We start from the raw sequence: 21,357 nt of genomic DNA, 5'->3' as shown, positions 1-21,357 counted from the left end.
TACCATTTTAAAAAATAACACACAAGTTGTCCTGAAATTAATTTGAAGTAGAATCTTGACATTTCTGCAAAGAGCCAAGTGAAGTTCTTGGAAGCAGTTACCAGTTTTAACTTGTAATTATAACTATTAATCAAATTCATGGTTATGTAAAATTTACCATTTGTCTTTTCTTTTTTCCTCCTTTTTGTGTTAAGGATTCTGCTGAAGCTCCAATAGGCCACACTCTCCCCGATTGATCAGTTCGAACAAGAATCACCTCTTGATTGTCATCTGCCTAGATAAGTTAAAGAAAAAAATAGCCTCTTAGTTAAATTTATATATTTATTGCAAAACTTATCCCATATCAATTTTGAAATTTGTTAGACAATTGCCCAAGCAAGGCAGTTTCAGCAATGTATCAGTACAAATAAGTAACGTATGACAGGTACAACCCTGTCAAATCAAACTTGGAGGATAATTTACAAGAACATGTATGTAAGTGCGTGAACTTTCACCAAATAGCACTAAACAAAGACTTGTGGAGATCAAGTTGGTTCACAATTTATCAATTTTTCGATCATAAAGCCCATCAATTTAACAGTGAGACAGGCTGTGCTTGATCACTGATCTGCACTGGTCCCGGAAAACAGGCGGATTAATTTCTACTGTGATGTCCGTGACAAATTACATTCTTTCACCTGCATCTGTGTGCCACCAGTTTAATGGTTAATAAGGAAAGGCCCATGTTTTCCATGCCTCTAGTAGCTATTCTAAGGACCCACTAAAAATATAACCCAGATGTCATCAGAAGTATGATGCTCACTTTAATAATTTTGCTGGAGGGCAAATGACAGCGGGAGGACAAGTCATTGGAAAGTCACATAGTTGTACTTTTATGCCACACCAGCTTCAAACTAGGTCTCAGCCCTGTAACCCAGTAACCACATCCACACGACATTGATTTTACATACGATTACAACGTTGCTATAGATAGACAATGTTTTACACTAATTAAAAACTGGCAAGTTTTCTGCACCCAGACCATTTACAAGCAAGATCAGTAAGATTTTCTATTTAATTAGCTTCAAATATATAAAAATTAATGCTTGTGTTAGATGGTGGTGAAATAATTATACAAAAACAGAAATATACTCAGGAAGCTTTCTTTTTCCACAGCAAAAAATACCTATGCCAGTTTCTAATCAGACATAAAAATGTTGAGCAGTAATAACATTTGGCAGCTTGCACCAGTACTTTCCATCTCATGCTCAATCACTGACTAAGTGAAGCCAGTTGTTTTGTGTTGGAATAAAACATTTATCCTGCAAATTTGATCTTTGAATCTTAAAAGTTAATGGTTCCATGTCTCAACTAAGACCATTTCATAGAAATTACTTCAAAACAAATAGTGAATAACTTAAATTAATAGAGTGATGAACAGCACATTGTCAAGTATTGAAAGATAGAAGCACAAAATAGGAGGAGTACATAATTTGGTCCTTCGAGCCATTCAACATGATCATGGATGATCCTCTATCTCAGCACCATACTCTAGCACTCACCCCATACCCTTTGGGGATGGTATTTCCAAATATAGATGAAAGCATCAATATTAAATCTAGATAGTAAGGGTTGTTTGGTGCTGATACATTAGAATAGATAACACACGGCATAAACGTTCACACTGTGGAGATGATATGGAGAAAACTTTAAACACTGTCATAGCGACCACTTTGCAAGCTACAAATCACTTTAGTTTCATCAAATATTAAAATTGAATACTATGTTAATAATTTTAATAATTTGCGTAAAGTAGAAACAAAGTCCAGCACAATGGGACAAGATTTTTTGTTTTTCCGACAGTATCAAACCTCAAAATACACGTTGCATTGATTTTACTCAATGTTTCAAAAGGCTCATTTACAATGACAAGATATGACAGCTATTTATTAGTTTCTACATGGGACAGATATATTGAGGATATTAAATCATTCTAAATTAGATGCAGTCTTACCCCACTGTCTGTCCTCTTTGGTGCTGTAGAAGTTACTGCAATAGGCTTTTGTTCTTGACTTTTCATTTTATGAGCTTCTTCCAACTGAGCCTTAAGTTTGGATGCCAGTTCCTTCAAATTTAAAATATATTAATTAAAATATCCAGTGTATAAACTATTCCGAATGTTCAGATAGACTATAATACACAAAAAAATGATCACAATGACATCAGAGGAAATTGCAAAATAGACGGTCAGGACAGGTAGGAGCTGGAAGAGGTTTGACAAGGATGTCATGAGCACATTAAAGGAGTGTTAATGGTAGTGTTAAAGTCTAAAGAAGGTACTAACAGTGGCATTAAGATATGATAGCAGAATGTGTTTACAGCAGAACAAGGGTCAGCATACTGTGAAAGCAAACCTGACGAACAAATGACAGATGAGCCTGAGGGGATGGGGCACTAGAACAAAAAATGGAGTAAAAAAGGGGGTCAAGATTGGGGGAGAGACTTCATGGTCTGAAGTTGTTGGACTCAATGTTAAGCCCAGAAGGCTGCAAAGTGCTTAATCAGAAGATACGGTGCTGTTCCTCTAGTTTGCGATGGGCGTCACTGTAACATTGCAGGTCAGGGACCTGTTAACATTTTATAAACAGTGCAAGATCCATCACATTTTTCTCACTCTCTTCAGCTCTGAAGAAGTGCTTTACAGACTCAATATCTTTCTCTCTCCACAGATATTACCAGACCTGCTGTGTTTTTCCAGCATTTTCTGTTTGTATTTCAGACTTCCAGCATTCGCAGCATTTTTCTTTTATTTTTTAAATTTATATTAATGCTGTTGGCACTATATTGCAATTTTACTAAGTATTTACTTTTCATTCACCGACAACGTGGTATAAACAGAATACAGGTTCATTCAAAGGTCTGAGCTGAGTACTTGGCAGCCAGAGTACTACAACTGACCTCAGCACTTGTAAGTTAGGGAAAGTCACATTTCCAGATCCTGATCACTATCCACTGACCAATGCCGGAAAGAGCATATATATGGGCTTTTGGCAAAAACAGACATGGTATATTTTATAGGTGCATAAAGATTGATATTAAAGGCGCACATTTGTGGCCGCCTTGCGCTCGACTGAGAGCACAACGTGGTCAGTAGATCCTTGTAGAGGCCTCTCATAGGCTTCCCGGCAGCCGTCAAGCCTTATGGGATCTACTCAAGTCCCAAGAGCACACCCAAAAGGGGTGTGAATCTGAAGCACACCGAAAAGGGATGTGACCAAACGGCACACACCCAAGTAGGTTTTAGACCTACTTAGGCATGCTTACCTGGGATCTACCAGCCTCTCCAGAGAGGCTGCAGCTGAGAACCATTCAATGCTGGTCCACACAAATGTGGACCAAGCGGAAAGGCACCTGGGGGTCTAGCGCAGGGGTGGGCAAACTTTTCCGTGCAAGGGCCACATTCAGAAATTCACAATTCACAAAGGGCCGCATAGTATATTAAGTAAAATAATTACTTCACCCGGTTATGATTCTGGGTGCGTCATATAGAACATAGAACAGTACAGCACAGAACAGGCCCTTCGGCCCTCAACGTTGTGCCGAGCAATGATCACCCTACTCAAGTCAACGTATCCACCCTATACCAGTAAGTATCCCAACAGCCCCCCCCCCATTAACCTTAAAAAAAATTTTTTTTAAATTTTAAAAAAATAAAAAAAAAAAATTTTTTTTTTTTTTTTAATGACTTGGTGGGCCGCAGAAATACCTTTGGCGGGCCGCATGCGGCCTGCGGGCCGTAGTTTGCCCACCCCTGGTCTAGCGGGCCATCAGAGTCCCTGGGTGGTCAGGGATAGTGCAGGTTGGCCCTCCCCCTGGAACGCTGGCACCTTGGCATTGCCCTGCTGGCACCCTGGCATTGCCAAGGTGCCCAGGTGGCACTGCCAAGCCAGCAGAAGCACTGTCCAGGTGACAGTGCAAGGGTGCCTGGGTGGCACTGCCAAGGGTCAGGGCCCATGGGGGGGCATGCACATTAAAGGAGGATGGATGAGGTTTGAAGGGTGGGAAGGAGTGAATGGCAGGTATGTAGGGGCCTCTAGGAGGTTGGGGGGGGGGGGCCTGAAGAAGAGTGGTAGCGAGTTGTGTGTGTGTGTGTGTGTGTGTGTGTGCGTGCGTGTGTGGCATTCTTTCAAAATGGTGGCCTGATCGCGGAGTTCAACTCCCCAGTGGTGAAAAAAATTCTGACTGTGGTGGACTAAACTGGTGAGAAATTCCCCAGGGCCCAAAACAGTGACCAGTGTATTTGATAGCGGTGGGGAACTCACTGGCACGGCCGGTGGGAAACACCCTGAAAAATCTGCCACAAATTAACTTGGAAATGTTTCCAATAAATTTTGCCTGAAAGTTTCGACTGAGAAAAAGAACCACAAACTTTCATTTTTCTAGTGCCTTTAACATAGTGATACAAGTATTGAAGAAAATTGAAAAAATTGTTCATGAAGAAGTAAAAAGACCAGAAAAATATGTAGTTTTGTGACAGCACTCAATGCTGCAAAGAGAGGAAATAAGAGTTCCTAAGATTAGAGCTGAGTGTGGCACTGAAAAGTGAAAATATATAGTACAGGTTTTACCAAAGTACAGGAATAAAGGACATGGGGAAAAGCATTAGGTTGAGGAAGTTACTGAAGTAGGAAATGCTCAAAGCTATGAAGGAATTTATAGATCAGGATGAGGATTTTGAAATTACGACATGGGGATGTGGAACCAATGCAGGTCAACACCAACAGAACAGACTCACCTGAGAGTCAGGATTGAATGGCCTTGGGAGTTCTCAACAATGACCTGATACCATGGAATGGAGTCAAACATGGGAAAAGAAAGATATTGCCTTCCCTCAGCTGATAAATAGTACCCTTTCCATGTTGAACTCCACTTGATAGAAGCACAGAGCGTACCAAGAGTACAAATTGTTCTCGTGAGGGATTTCAAAGCACATCACCAAGAGTGGTTTGGTAGCGCCACTACGGACTGAGCTGGGCAAGCTCTGAAATATGCCAGACTAGGTTTGTGTTAAGAACCTCGCCGATTGTAAATGAGAGCATATCCGGAAACCCAGAAGGGTAACTTGGAATACCGGTTCTTAGTGATGTATATTTTCAATTTGATACATTATGAGAAAAGATATGCAGACAAGAGAGGAACAGTCCAATTGTTTTGTGATCAATTAATAAAGAGTATTTATTTACCTACACATGACAAGAAAGAAGTACACTTAATTACACTGATAATATATATACACACACACACACACACACACACACACACACACACACACACACACACACACACACACACACACACACACACACACTCGGCATGATTTTGAGCCCGTACTCACCATCCGCAGAATTGGCGGCTCGGGTCAAAAACCTCACGGGAATTTGGAAGACAGCTGGGACATTGAAAAGAGCGCGAGAGGAGAGACAGCAGGGACATTGAAAAGAGCGCGAGAGGTAAGACAGCTGGGACATTGAAAAGAGCGCGAGAGGAGAGACAGCCAGGACATTGAAAAGAGCGAGAGAGGAGAGACAGCCAGGACATTGAAAAGAGCGCGAGAGGTAAGACAGCTGGGACATTGAAAAGATAAGAGCGGCGGGGTGCCAGTGGGAGCAAAGATAATATAAGGCGGGAACCGGAAGTACGACCCGCGGACTTCTGGGAAGGATTTTCTCCTAGCCAATAAATTCTGGTGGAGAGGATACCCGAGACACTACACGTGTAGTGTCTCCCACCCGCCCTCCTCCTCTAACCTAATAATAAGACCCATTGGTGTGAGCAGGTAAGTGCTATATTATATTATTATTTTTTATTTGTTTTATATTTGTTTACCAGAACTTGGTTGAAATTAAGTGGGATGGCAGGGAAGGTAGTGCAATGTTCCTCCTGCAGGATGTTTGAGGTGAGGGATGCCGTTAGTGTCCCTGCTGATTTTACCTGCAGGAAGTGCAGCCAGCTCCAGCTCCTACAAGACCGAGTTATGGTACTGGAGCTGGAGTTGGATGGACTTCGGATCATTCGGGAGGCAGAGGTGGTCATAGATAGGAGCTTCAGGGAAGTAGTTACACCAAAGACTGGAGATAGATGGGTAACTGTAAGAGGGACTGGGAAGAAGCAGTCAGTGCAGGGACCCCCTGCGGTCGTTCCCCTGAGTAACAAGTATACCGTTTTGGATACTTGTGGGGGGGGGACTTACCAGGGGTAAGCCATGGGGTACGGGCCTCTGGCACGGAGTCTGTCCCTGTTGCTCAGAAGGGAAGGGGGGAGAGGAGCAGAGCATTAGTAATTGGGGACTCAATAGTCAGGGGCACAGATAGGAGATTTTGTGGGAGCGAGAGAGACTCACGTTTGGTATGTTGCCTCCCAGGTGCAAGGGTAAGTGATGTCTCGGATCGTGTTTTTCGGGTCCTTAAAGGGGAGGGGGAGCAGCCCCAAGTCGTAGTCCACATTGGCACTAACGACATAGGTAGGAAAGGGGACAAGGATGTCAGGCAGGCCTTTAGGGAGCTAGGATGGAAGCTCAGAGCGAGAACAAACAGAGTTGTTATCTCTGGGTTGTTGCCCGTGCCACGTGATAGTGAGACAAGGAATAGGGAGAGAGAGCAATTAAACACGTGGCTACAGGGATGGTGCAGGCGGGAGGGATTCAGATTTCTGGATAACTGGGGCTCTTTCTGGGGAAGGTGGGACCTCTATAGACAGGATGGTCTACATCTGAACCTAAGGGGCACCAATATCCTGGGGGGGAGATTTGTTAGTACTCTTTGGGGGGGTTTAAACTAATTCAGCAGGGGCATGGGAACCTGGATTGTAGTTTTGGGGTGCGAGAGATTGAGAGTAGAGAGGTCAGGAGCACAGATTTGACTTCGCAGGAGGGTGCCAGTGTTCAGGTCAGTGGTTTGAAGTGTGTCTATTTCAATGCCAGGAGTATACGAAATAAGGTAGGGGAATTGGCAGCATGGGTTGGTACCTGGGACTTCGATGTTGTGGCCATTTCAGAGACATGGATAGAGCAGGGACAGGAATGGTTGTTGCAGGTTCCGGGGTTTAGGTGTTTTAGTAAAGTCAGAGAAGGGGGCAAAAGAGGGGGAGGTGTGGCGCTGCTAGTCAAGGACAGTATTACGGTGGCAGAAAGGATGCAAGATGGGGACTCTTCTTCCGAGGTAGTATGGGCTGAGGTTAGAAACAGGAAAGGAGAGGTCACCCTGCTGGGAGTTTTCTATAGGCCACCTAATAGTTCTAGAGATGTAGAGGAAAGGATGGCGAAGATGATTCTGGAAAAGAGCGAAAGTAACAGGGTAGTTGTTATGGGAGACTTTAACTTTCCTAATATTGACTGGAAAAGATATAGTTCGAGTACATTGGATGGGTCGTTCTTTGTACAATGTGTGCAGGAGGGTTTTTTGACACAATATGTTGACAGGCCAACAAGAGGTGAGGCCACTTTGGATTTGGTTTTGGGTAATGAACCAGGCCAGGTGATAGATCTGGAGGTAGGTGAACACTTTGGAGACAGTGACCACAATTCGGTGACCTTTACATTAGTGATGGAAAGGGATAAGTATACCCCGCAGGGCAAGAGTTATAGCTGGGGGAAGGGCAATTATGATGCCATTAGACATGAATTAGGATGTGTAGGTTGGAGAAGTAGGCTGCAAGGGTTGGGCACACTGGATATGTGGAGCTTGTTCAAGGAACAGCTATTGCGTGTTCTTGATCAGTACGTACCAGTCAGACAGGGAGGAAAGGGTAGAGCGAGGGAACCGTGGTTTACCAAAGAAGTGGAATCTCTTGTTAAGAGGAAAAAGGAGGCCTATGTGAAGATGAGGCGTGAAGTTTCAGTTGGGGCGCTTAATAGTTACAGGGAAGCGAGGAAGGATCTAAAGAGAGAGCTAAGACGAGCAAGGAGGGGACACGAGAAGTCTTTGGCAGGTAGGATCAAGGAAAACCCAAAAGCTTTCTATAGGTATGTCAGGAATAAAAGAATGACTAGGGTAAGAGTAGGGCCAGTCAAGGACAGTGGTGGGAAGTTGTGTGTGGAGGCTGAGGAGATAAGCAAGATACTAAATGAATACTTTTGTCAGTATTCACTCAGGAAAAAGATAATATTGTGGAGGAGAATGCTGAGACCCAGGCTATTAGAATAGATGGTATTGAGGTGCGTAGGGAAGAAGTGTTGGCAATTCTGGACAAGGTGAAAATAGATAAGTCCCCGGGGCCTGATGGGATTTATCCTAGGATTCTCTGGGAAGCCAGGGAAGAGATTGCTGAGCCTTTGGCTTTGATTTTTAGGTCATCATTGGCTACAGGAATAGTGCCAGAGGACTGGAGGATAGCAAATGTGGTCCCTTTGTTCAAGAAGGGGAGTAGAGATAACCCCGGTAACTATAGGCCGGTGAGCCTAACGTCTGTGGTGGGTAAAGTCTTGGAGAGGATTATAAAAGATACGATTTATAATCATCTAGATAGGAATAATATGATTAGGGATAGTCAGCATGGTTTTGTGAAGGGTAGGTCATGCCTCACAAACCTTATCGAGTTCTTTGAGAAGGTGACTGAACAGGTGGACGAGGGTAAAGCAGTTGATGTGGTGTATATGGATTTCAGTAAAGCGTTTGATAAGGTTCCCCACGGTCGGCTATTGCAGAAAATACGGAGGCTGGGGATTGAGGGTGATTTAGAGATGTGGATCAGAAATTGGCTAGTTGAAAGAAGACAGAGAGTGGTGGTTGATGGGAAATGTTCAGAATGGAGTTCAGTTACGAGTGGCGTACCACAAGGATCTGTTCTGGGGCCGTTGCTGTTTGTCATTTTTATAAATGACCTAGAGGAGGGCGCAGAAGGATGGGTAAGTAAATTTGCAGACGACACTAAAGTCGGTGGAGTTGTAGACAGTGCGGAAGGATGTTGCAGGTTACAGAGGGACATAGATAAGCTGCAAAGCTGGGCTGAGAGGTGGCAAATGGAGTTTAATGTGGAGAAGTGTGAGGTGATTCACTTTGGAAAGAATACCAGGAATGTGGAATATTTGGCTAATGGTAAAATTCTTGGTAGTGTGGATGAGCAGAGGGATCTCGGTGTCCATGTACATAGATCCCTGAAAGTTGCCACCCAGGTTGATAGGGTTGTGAAGAAGGCCTATGGTGTGATGGCCTTTATTGGTAGAGGGATTGAGTTCCGGAGCCATGAGGTCATGTTGCAGTTGTACAAAACTCTAGTACGGCCGCATTTGAAGTATTGCGTACAGTTCTGGTCGCCTCATTATAGGAAGGACGTGGATGCTTTGGAACGGGTACAGAGGAGATTTACCAGGATGTTGCCTGGTATGGAGGGAAAATCTTATGAGGAAAGGCTGATGGACTTGAGGTTGTTTTCGTTAGAGAGAAGAAGGTTAAGAGGTGACCTAATAGAGGCATACAAAATGATCAGAGGGTTAGATAGGGTGGACAGCGAGAGCCTTCTCCCGCGGATGGAGGTGGCTATCACGAGGGGACATAGCCTTAAACTGAGGGGTAATAGATATAGGACAGAGGTCAGAGGTGGGTTTTTTACGCAAAGAGTGGTGAGGCCGTGGAATGCCCTACCTGCAACAGTAGTGAATTCGCCAACATTGAGGGCATTTAAAAGTTTATTGGATAAGCATATGGATGATAAGGGCATAGTGTAGGTTAGATGGCCTTTCGTTTTTTTTCCATGTCGGTGCAACATTGAGGGCCGAAGGGCCTGTACTGCGCTGTATCGTTCTATGTTCTATGTTCTAAATGTGATTCTCTCCAGAAATTGAGGGCGGGATCCTCCGTCCCATCAGCCCCATTTTCAGGTGGCTCGTCCCCGCTAGCAGTGGGTTTCTCGTTCCGGCAGCTGGCCAATGGAGTTTCCTATTGTAGCCATCCCATGCCGTCGGGAAACCCACGGGCATGGGTGCGCTGCCAGCGAAGCTGGGGATCCCGCCAATGGAGATTCTCACAGCACTTTTCCCGATTTTCCCTTGCCCTCGCCGGGGATATTAGGTGGTTCACGACCACAAAGGTCGTGAGCTTCATTTTAATAAATTGGAATGCATTTCAATGTTATTAGCAGCCCACCTCCTGCCAAATGATTCCCTCCATACAAAATATTCATACCTCACCGATACGACATTTGGATTTGGACAGGCATAAGACAGTCAAAGGAATCCCTCTGGGGGAGCAGAGGTAGGTATAGGCCCAGGGTTTCCGTGTGTGGGGGGGGGTGCTCTCGGCACAGGTTGCCATGTGCCAATGTGCACCGGGGGGTAGTGCCAGTGGACACTAGTGGGAGCCCCATTAGAGGGGATGAAGTGCGTTGTTGTCTGGTTGGCATGGGAGGGGGGGGGGGGGGGGGGGGGGGGGAGGAGAAGAGAGAGCAAGAGTGAGAGAGAAAGAGCCCCTGATAATTCAGTGACGGGAGCTAGCAGTGGTTAGGCTTCAGTGCTGATCAGGGTGCCCTTCTTTGGAGTCGGTTTTGGGCTCTATGAGGCCCTTCGCTGCCAAAGTGTTAACCATACCATCTAATTTATTTTGGCAAAGAGAGTCGGAATCCGTGAGAAAACGGGTCTGTGCAACTTGTGAGTTACAAGCTAGTTTTCTGTCTGAGCCTGACACTATGCCAAATTCTGCCCAGTATCTCATGAAGTTACTCCTTTGTTCACAACTACCTACACTTCCTGAAATCTGAGATGCCCCTTTTCCCCAAACAACATCCAATACTATATAACTATGAGCTAAATCCAACAGATAGTTACCATACACAGGTTATTTGCCCACGTTTGGCAAAACAGTTTCAGCAAAGGCGTAATCTTCTCTGTTCACAATCTGGATTTGAACCAGATGATTTTTAGCAATAACTTGTTTTCAGGTGACTACTTTCTGCAGCTGGGTGTGGCTATGATGGTAGCTTTTCTACTGTGTCCCTTTCTCCAATTATCTTGCTATGATATATGTCATTCCTTCCCTTTGATGTTACCCATTTTGTAGACCCAGTTTTTAGCATACAAGTGCCGATTCCCTTATCTCTCCACTTTGAACTCACTGTTCCTATTGATTTCCCACTGGTCACATAGGTAAAACTTGTTTTTCCTACTGGTATGCTAATTTGCATATCAAAACACTCCTTCAGACATTTATCTTGGATTGGATTGGATTTGTTTATTGTCACGTAAACCGAGGTACAGTGAAAAGTATTTTTCTGTGAGCAGCTCAACAGATCATTAAGTACATGGGAAGAAAAGGGAATAAAAGAAAATACATAATAGGGCAACACAAGATATACAATGTAACTACATGAAATGAAATGAAAATTGCTTATTGTCATGAGTAGGCTTCAGTGAAGTTACTGTGAAAAGCCCCTAGTCACCACATTCCGGCGCCTGTTCGGGGAGGCTGGTACGGGAATTGAACCTGCCTTGGTCTGCTTTCAAAGCCAGCAATTCAGCCCAGTGTGCTAAACCAGCCCCTTAGCACTGGCATCGGATGAAGCAGACAGGGTGTAGTGTTAATGAGGTCAGTCCATAAGAGGGTCATTTAGGAGTCTGGTGACAGTGGGGAAGAAGCTGTTTTTGAGTCTGTTTGTGTGTGTTCTCAGACTTCTGTATCTCCTGCCCGATGGAAGAAGTTGGAAGAGTGAGTAAGCCGGGTGGGAGGGATCTTTGATTATGCTGCCCGCTTTCCCCAGGCAGCGGGAGGTGTAGATGGAGTCAATGGATGGGAGGCAGGTTCGTGTGATGGACTGGGCGGTGTTCACAACTCTCTGAAGTTTACTGCGGTCCTGGGCTGAGCAGTTGCCATACCAGGCTGTGATGCAGCCCGATAGGATGCTTTCTATGATGCATCTGTAAAAGTTGGTAAGGGTTCATGTGGACATGCCGAATTTCCTTAGTTTCTGGAGGAAGCATAGGCGCTGTTGTGCTTTCTTGGTGGTAGCGTCGACGTGGGTGGACCAGGGCAGATTTTTGGAGATGCGCACCCCTAGGAATTTGAAACTGCTAACCATCTCCAACTCGGCCCCGTTGATGCTGACAGGAGTGTGTACAGTACTTTGCTTCCTGAAGTCAATGACCAGCTCTTTAGTTTTGCTGGCATTGAGGGAGAGATTGTTGTCGCTACACCACTCCACTAGGTTCTCTATCTCCCTCCTGTATTCTGACTCATCGTTATTCAAGATCTGGCCCACTATGGTTGTATCATCAGCAAACTTGTAGATGGAGTTGGAACCAAGTTTTGCCACGCAGTCGTGTGTGCTTAGGAAGTAGAGTAGGGGGCTAAGTACGCAGCCTTGCAGCGCCCTGGTGTTGAGGACTATTGTGGAGGAGGTGTTGTTGTTCAGTCTTACTGATTGTGGTCTGTTGGTCAGAAAATCGAGGATCCAGTTGCAGAGTGGGGAGCCAAGTCCTAGGTTTTGGAGCTTTGATATGAGCTTGGCTGTGATTATGGTGTTGAAGGCAGAGCTGTAGTCAATAAATAGGAGTCTGATGTAGGAGTCCTTGTTTTCGAGATGTTCTAGGGCTGAGTGTAGGGCCAGAGAACTGGCGTCTGATGTGGACCGGTTGCAACGGTATGCGAATTACAGTCGATAAAAGGTGTTCTGGGAGTATGGAGGTGATGCGCTTCCTGATCAACCTCTCGAAGCACTTTATTACGACTGAAGTCAGGGCCACCGGACGGTAGTCATTGAGGCACGTTGCCTGGTTCTTCTTTGGTACCAGTATGATGGTGGTCTTCTTGAAGCAGGTGGGGTCCTCGGAGTGGAGTAGGGACAGGTTAAAGATGTCCGCGAATACCTCTGCCAGCTGGTCCACGCAGGCTCCGAGTACAAGACCAGGGATCCCATCCGAGCCCATCGCCTTCCGAGGGTTCACTTTCGGAAGGCCGATCTGACTTCGGAAGCTGTGATGGTGGGTATGGGTGAATTATGGGCTGCTGGGGCAATAGACAGCGGATTGTTGGTTACCTGCTTGAACCGAGCATAGAATGCATTGAGTTCATCGGGGAGGGGTGCGCTGCTGCCAGAGATACTGTTCGGCTTCGCTTTGTAGCCCGTTATGTTGTTTAGTCCTTGCCACAACTGCTGAGAATCTGTCGGTGACTCTAGCTTGATTTGATATTCTCTCTTGGCATCTCGGATTGCTTTGCGGAGGTCGTACCTGGATTTCTTGTATAGGACAGGGTCATCTGTCTTGAACGCCTCAGTTCTGTCCTTCCGTCAGGAGTCAATCTCGCGATTGAGGCATTGTTTCCGGTTGTAGAACGTACGTACTGCTTTCTTTGGCACGCAGTCGTCCACACATTTGCTGATGAAGTCTGTGACGGTGGTGGCATACTCATTTAAGTTGGTCGCTGAGTTCTTAAATATGGACCAGTCCACTGTCTCTAAGCTGTCACATAAGAGCTCTTCTGTCTCCTCGGACCAGCACTGCACAACCTTCTTAGCTGGATTCTCCCACTCGAGTTTCTGCTTGTATGCCGGGAGAAGGAGCACCGTCTTAGCGTCTGATTTCCCAAAGTGCGGTCAGGGGATGGAATGGTAGGCGCCCTTGATTCCAAATTTTATTTTTAAATCTTAATTTTCCTCAATTCTTAACACTTGCATCATGTGGTGAGAGAATCAACAAGAGGAAAAACAATCTTGACCTCGTACCCATCAATATACCTGACACAGATACACCTGTCCATGACAGCATTGATATGAATGACCACTGCACAGTCCTTGTGGAGATGAACTCTCATCTTCACATCGTGTGGATACCTTGCATCATTGTGTGGCTGCATCAGTGTGTTAAATGGGATAGATTCGGAACAGATCTCTCAAAACTGGACATTCATGGGCACTGTACATCATCAGCAGAATTGTATTCCACCACAATCTGCAACCTCATGATATGGTACATCCTCATCTTCAAGCCAATGAATCAACACTGGTTAAATAAGGAGCTCTAGCAGTAGCACCAGGCATGTCTAAATACAAGGTGCCAGCTTTCTGAAGCTACAGCTCAGGATTACAGCAAGCTAAATAGCAGAATTATTATGCAATAGACAAAGTAAATCAATCCCATAACAAATACCCCATTAATTGCGAACACATCAAATCATACAGCAAACTTTGATGACTCGTTCTTTCAAAGAGCTATCCATTATGTCCACCCTCCTGTTCTATCCCCATTATTCCTCAAATCTTCCGTTTCAAGTATTTATTAAATTCCCTTTTGAAAGTTACCATCATATCTGTTATTAGCCTTCTTTGCTCCAAGGGGAACAATATTTTAGTTTTTCCACATCACTGAAATCCCTCATCCATGATATAATTTTGGCAAATCTCATCTGCATCCTCTCCAAGGCCTTGACAGCTTTCCTAAAGTAACCAGAACTTTACACAATACTGCCATCTATCTCATAACTATAAATTTATAAAGAATTAACATAACTTCCTTGCTTTTGTACTTTTATGCCTGCCTCTATTTATAAAGCCACGGGTCTAATTTGCTTTTTCAAATGATTTATTAATTTGTCTGGTACCTTCAAATATTTATGCATATGAACCCCATACATTCTCCAATCCTGGCAACCATTTTAAGTTGCGCCAATTATCTCTGCTCATTCGTCCTTCCAAAATGCATTTTTTCTTAATTCTCTACATTGGTAAAATAACACAACAGAAAATGTATTCTCTCTAGGCCCTCCTGAAATCTTCTACCACCCTCACTGTTGACTACATATCCAAGTTTTATGTAATCTGCAAGCTTTGTGCATATCCCCTATATCCAAGTTTAGGCTATTAACATATAATAAAAAGTGTGAGATTCTCATACCAGCCCTGGGGTCATCATTGTATACCTGCCTCCAGTCTGAAAAACAACCGTCACCAGTATTCTCTGCTTTGTGTCTCATAGCCGATTTCATGGCCATGCTGCCATAGCCACTTTCCTCATCATCTTGAATTATGCTAATGTATATTTTGTTTTGACTGTTTCACAGTGCAAATCTATTCAGCTACTTATTGGCTTTTTACTCAGTTAAATTAGGTCAGATACCCTCTTATCTTGCCAAGGCTTGCCCCTTTCTAACTCAGCACGCTTACCTTTGACTCTTTATTATCCTTTATACGCTTACACTAAACCTAACAATGTTGCCTTAATTTTCCTTTTTTTTTTAAAAAACCTACTCTCACATCAGTTATTTAATCCACTTAATTTTCCAGAACCAAATTCAGCGTTATTTCTTTCCTCATTGTTTTGATCCAGGAGCAGTCCAGGATGCTAGGATTCTTTACAAAAGCTTGTATCACATATTATCATTATCCCAGTGTATTATGGGATAGGTAAAATAGCTCACAACTATTATCCTGCCTTTATTATATATATTTTTTAAATTTAGTGCCCAATTCAGTTTTTCCGATTAAGGGGCAATTTAGTGTGGCCAATCCACCTACCCTGCACATCTTTGGGTTGAAGGGGGCGAAATCCACACAAACACGGGGAGAATGTGCAAACTCCACAGAGACAGTGACCCAGAGCTGGGATCGAACCTGGGACCTCGGCGCCGTGAGACAGCAGTGCTAACCACTATGCCACACTGCTGTCTCCTCTGCCTTTCTTATATATCACTCTCCGGACCGTCTGAAGATTTTCTTCTTTATAGTATTTTCAATGTTTACTGGCTTGTTTTGTACTGAGAATTATACCATTGCCTTTCTAGTTCTATCAATTGTGCCTGGATGTATTCTTTACAATCTAGATAGCACTCTTCAAACATTGCCTCTCTCATCTATGAGAAGGTCAGCTATTCAGTGTATATAAATAATACCACATCATTTATCATTTACATATAATTATTTCTATACAAGGGTATAGAGGTTTAAAATGAGTAATATGTGAAATACTGCATTGCTGAAATTTCTCGCATACCAGCGTCAATGCTATTAAACTATTGAATTATGCAATTAGTTTGATTTACGTCTGAAGGCAATTAATTATAAATTCTAGACTGACTTTGAAAATATTTCATAAAATGTTAGCCTAAACAATAATGCATCAAAGTAGGAAATAATAGACTTTGTCTATCACATGGCACAGATTCTTTCAATTGAAAAAAGGAGAATTTTGATAATGCAAGAAGTTAAATGCACTATTTGAGATAAATACTAAGCAGCCCATCTTGCAAAACTGATTTGCATTCAATGTTACAAGATGTCAAATACATGGACATCAATAATATGAGGTTTGGGGCATGTGGCATTGTTGCAAATTAAACAGTATTTCAGGCTCAGCACAAACTGCATTTAATAATACATTATGAAAATGACACTAAATTTATCCACCCCTGTTGATGTGAGGATGAAAAGATAATTGCCAACAGCTCTGCAATTTCATCTCTTGCTTCCCAAAGAATCCTTAGATATATCTCGTCAGGCCCGGGTACTTGTCTATCCTCAGGTTTTTCAAAATGCGCAACACATCTTCCTTCCTAACTAGTATCTCCTGAGTTTACCAGTCTGTTTCACACTGTCCTCTCCAACAATATGGCCCCTCTCATTCGTAAATACTGAAAAGTACTCATTCAAGACCTCTCCTATCTCTTCTAACTCAATACACAATCTCCCGCTACTGTTCTTAATCAGACCCACCCTCGCTCTAGTCATTCTCATATTTCTCACATATGTGTAAAAGGCCTTGGGGTTTTCCTTGATTCTACCCGCCAAAGATTTTTCATGCCCTCTCTTAGCTCTCCTAATCCCATTCTTCAATTCCCTCCTGGCTATCTTGTATCCCTCAAGCGCCCTGTCTGAACCTTGTTTCCTCAGCCTTACATAAGTATCCTTCTTCCTCTTAACAAGACATTCAACCTCTCGCTGATTAATTCCTCAGAGCAATGCCTTGATCAATCAGGGTCAAACTGCCCGGTTTTCAAACAATGTTTAGCAGTTCCCTGCCAATCACCATCAACTGGTACACTCTTCATGGCAATGCCTCTACTAATCAGAGTCCACTAGCCAACCAATCAGCATTCTCTTCATACAGTATAAATTGTCGCTTTCCCCTTATGCTGGTTTTATTGTAAAGTGATGAGTGAAAGATTAAAGATTTCAATATTTGCTTTTTAGCAATACTCAAATTCTGTACTACCAAATAACTATTTAATAGAATTCTGCATCATTCGATCAATCAGAAGACCAGTGTTGAAGGTAGATTTAAAGAGAAGGTTTTGCATAAAGGTTACCCTGGCTTAGGTGCGTATACAGGGGCATATTTGTAGAAATAGATATAACTTCCTCATCAACAGTCCACAATCTGTCAGGATAGGCAACAGCACCTCCTCCACATTAGTCCTCAACACCGGGGCCTCGCAAAGATATGTGCTCAGTCCTCTACTGCACTCCCTATACACACATGACTGGGAGGCAAGATTTAACTCTAACTTAATCCATAAGTTTGCGGATGATACAACTGTGGTGGGCCGTATCTCAAACAATGACAAATCAGACTACAAGAGGGAGATAAATAATTTGGTTGCATGGTGTATTGAAAACAACCTCTCTCTAAATGTCGGAAAGACCAAGGAACTAATCATCAACTTCAGAAAGCGTAGCACAACACACATTCCCGTCTGCATCAATGGCTCCAAAGTGGAGATGGTTGATAACTTTAAGTTCCTGGGGGGGTCACCATCACCAACAGTCTGTCCTGGTCTATTCACGTTGATGCAACAGTCAAGCCCAACGACGTCTCTACTTCCTGCGGAAGGTAAAGAAATTTGGCATGTCTGCATCGACTCGCACAAACTTCTACAGCTGTGCGATAGAGAGCATCCTATCCGGCTGCATCACAGCCTGGTGTGGCAACTGCTCAGTCCAAGATCGCAAGAAACTGCAGAGTGTGGTGAACTCAGCCCAGTGCATCACACAATCTTGCCATCCCCACATTGATTCTGTATACACCTCCTGCTGCCTCAGGAAGGCAGACAGCATTATCAGAAACCCCTCCCACCCAGGCATTGCCTTCTTCTAGACCCTTCCATCAGGCAGAAGACAGAAGTCTGAAGACCTGCACATCCAGATATAGGAACAGCTTCTTCCCCACAGCTACAAGACTCCTCAATGACTCCCCCTCGGATTGATCTGTTCCCTGTAAGAACACTATTCACGATGCCTTATGCTGCTCTTTCTCATGTATTTGCTTTGTTTGGCCCCTTGTTCTGCACTGTAACCAATTACTGTTTGGCAATGTACCATTTGTCAATGTCCTCTGTTGATTATTCTCTTTGTCTACTATGTACGTATGGTGTACGTTTGCTTGGCCGCAGAAAAATACTTTTCACTGTACTTTAGTACATGACAATAAATCAAATGAAAATCAAAGTATAAACCTGAACATGTGTAATTTTATATTCTAAGAATCACTATACGATCAGAAAGGCTTCATTATGTTAACAACTATGTTAACAGAACCCAGTTACTAAAAACACAAAATGGCAGTTAGCTGAGCTAGCCACATTCCTGAACAAAATTAGCTGAGTGAGTTGCAAGCTGGTATAAACAACAGAAACAATTACATAAGGAATGTTCAGGGAGATAATGGTGGATGATATTAGCAGATGATCTACTGTCTTAAATGAAAAATAGACATGTGGGATTAAGGGAGGCATTCACAAAGAAGTGATAACAAGGCCCACAGAAGGAGTTATGTAGACTCTGTAGACTCAAGGACTCCAGGTGGAGCCAGAGAAGGTCATTTTAACAAGGTATCATGAGTCATGTCCATGAGGTCATGGGCTGATCATGTATCAACACACCTTACGTAATGCTAAATTTCATTGGATATATAACTAATGTATGTAATCTATAATCAATATTATTGGACAAGGTCCAACCGTCAAGGGCAGTGTAGAAGTTTGAAAAATGTAAAATGCTTAAAACAGACATGAGCATAAGATAGGCATGGATATAGGCAACATTCTCTAGAAATTAAATATACCTGCAGAAACAGAAGAATAGCGTGCGAGGGAATTTTACAGAAATTTATATAGGGTGCACTTTTACATTGTGGCAGAGAGAGGTGCTAATGATATGGAGTGCTATATGCTTTCTTAAAATGAAAATAATCCACAAGAACACTGCGAAAACATTGTTTTCAGAGGTTTGCTCAATGGATTGTAAGGATTGTCAGTGATAGTATCGTTGAAATAATTCTTTCAAAATGTGCTTGGCCAGATTTTTTTTTTTTATACATTTACAATTGCAATCCCTTCCTGACTTAACTCATTAAAAATGAATATATGCTTGCATAAATGGAAATAGAAGTATAGTTAAAAATTCACGGTGGTTAGCACTATACGACATCAACTGCTCTACCTTCATCTACACGCTTAGTTACCTCCTCAAAGAATTCAATCAAATGTGCTGTACTGTTCTATGTTGCCTCACAGCGACAGGAATCTGGGTTCAATTCCGGCCTTCGGTGACTGTGGAGTTTGTATGTTCTCTCCACGTCTCCCTGAGTTTCCTCCGAGTGGTCCGGTTTCCTCCCACAGTCCAGAAATGCGCAGGTTAGATGGATTGGCCATGCTAAATTACCCATTAGTGCCCAAGCATGTTCGGGTTAGGTGGCACTACGGTGATAGAGTGGGGGAGCCAGCCTATATAGGATGCTCTTTCAGAGGGTCAGTGCAGACTTGAGCGAATGGCCTCCTTCTGCACTGTAGAGATTCTATATGTTGGGGATTTCTAAATGGGGCTGCAAGTAAACTCCTTCCTTTATTAACTAAAATGCTATGGGGTTCCTCAAATAAACATACATGATGTAGCCATATCAAAAGTACGACAGTAGCTACATCCGGTTTGCATATGCTAAACACATTTTAATATCAGTATTCTGAACACCAGTACAATTTAGTTAAATTAACTGTTCTAAATCTTACCAGGTTTCCCATCAGCTCTGCTTTGATGATCTTTGCTCCTAGTTTATTCATTTCTTCCTCACTGAGAGGTTGTAGAGGTTCTTCTCTTGTGGCAAGAGATCTGGCTGGAATAGCAGCGCTGTTTCGTGGGAGAAAGGGAAAAACCCCATAGAAAGGAAATGTATGTAACTTTTTCGTACTCCTCAAACAAAGACATGCAATGTTTCACAAGGTTTGTGTTCCTTTCACAATTTTAAAAATGGAAAAAACCTTTTACTTGATTAATTTAGTATTACATTGTCTATTATCCAATTTGTATGTTAATATTTTGATTCTGTTTTCTATAAAATGCAGCAAAATTACATTGGAATACAAGTCAAGGTGAAGTTAATAATGACTGCAACACTTAATAAACTGTATTAATGCAATAATGAATACAAGAACTGTTGTGGTTTAGTTCACCATCATTTTTTAAAATCTAAAATTCATTTCTAGAAATCAGGAACTTTATTTGCCTAAAACAGCAACAATCCTATCCCTGCAAACCATCACACTTTGAATTCCCATAAAGGTCCAAAATAGCTCACTGGGTAAGGTTTATGTATGTGTTTACTTAATCAGTGAGAGAAAGCTCAAAGGGAAACAATGAGAGACCGGCAAGAACGGAGCGAATAAGTCTGAGAATAAAGTCAAAATCAGAATGCAGAACACAGAGAAAGAAATAATATGGCCTGGGAAAGTCAAAGTATAGGAGAGGGGGATTTCTGTTGTGTACCGGAGAACTTTCTCAATCAATATGTCTCCAGTCCAACAAGGACGGAAGCAATTTTGTATCTGGTTCAGAGAAATGAAGGGTGGCAAGTACAGTGCGCCACAGTCGGAGGTCATCTAGTTAACAGTGACCGCAGCATAATTCTCTTTAATTTTGGAAAGGGTGCGAAAATTAAAATAAAACAGAAAAAGATGACTTATGACAAACGTCAGCCACAAGGGTCAGGCAATACCCAGAAAGATTATGGATAAAATTAGGGGGAAGTGAAAATCTTAACAGAGGAGATAAAAATAGGTCAACAATAAAGATTAGCAGATAACATTAATTTGAACCCCATTGTATTTTCTGAGCTAAAATGTTAGGAGTTTGCGAGGGAAAGAAATGGGACGATAAAAGATCCAAAGCAGAAACTATGGAGGCTGAAGACGTGGCTAAAGTATTAAATGAGAATTTTTCATACAAGAAAGCTGATGATGTTAAGATTGCGCAAAGAGAAGAAATAAGGTATGGATAGGAAAGTAATAGGTAGAGAAGATGTACTAAAACGATTAGCACTATTGCATTTGGCAGGTTATCTGGTCCAGATAAGCTGCTGAAAGAAGCAAAGGTAGAAATGGCAGAGATATTGGTCACATTTCAATCCTCATT

The 21,357-nt window shown here is 42.9% G+C and overlaps 1 protein-coding gene across 2 annotated transcripts in view; it reads right to left on the bottom strand.

Moving 5' to 3' along the window:
• Positions 1-21,357, bottom strand: part of cwf19l2 (CWF19 like cell cycle control factor 2) — a 201,683-nt gene that overhangs the window by 82,474 nt on the left and 97,852 nt on the right. For both annotated transcript variants that reach the window (XM_038817825.1, XM_038817827.1), the window contains exons 9-11: positions 19,959-20,076; positions 1,994-2,104; positions 158-274 (exon numbers count right to left, since the gene is read on the bottom strand). In XM_038817825.1, coding sequence (XP_038673753.1) covers positions 158-274; positions 1,994-2,104; positions 19,959-20,076 — 346 coding nt within the window. The remainder of the gene's footprint in view (positions 1-157; positions 275-1,993; positions 2,105-19,958; positions 20,077-21,357) is intronic.

This window comes from Scyliorhinus canicula, chromosome 14 (genome assembly GCF_902713615.1).
Source record: "Scyliorhinus canicula chromosome 14, sScyCan1.1, whole genome shotgun sequence".
Taxonomy (NCBI): Eukaryota; Metazoa; Chordata; class Chondrichthyes; order Carcharhiniformes; family Scyliorhinidae; genus Scyliorhinus; species Scyliorhinus canicula.
The sequence above is the reverse complement of the archived record's forward strand: the minus strand, read 5'-3'. Positions and strand labels throughout refer to the sequence as shown.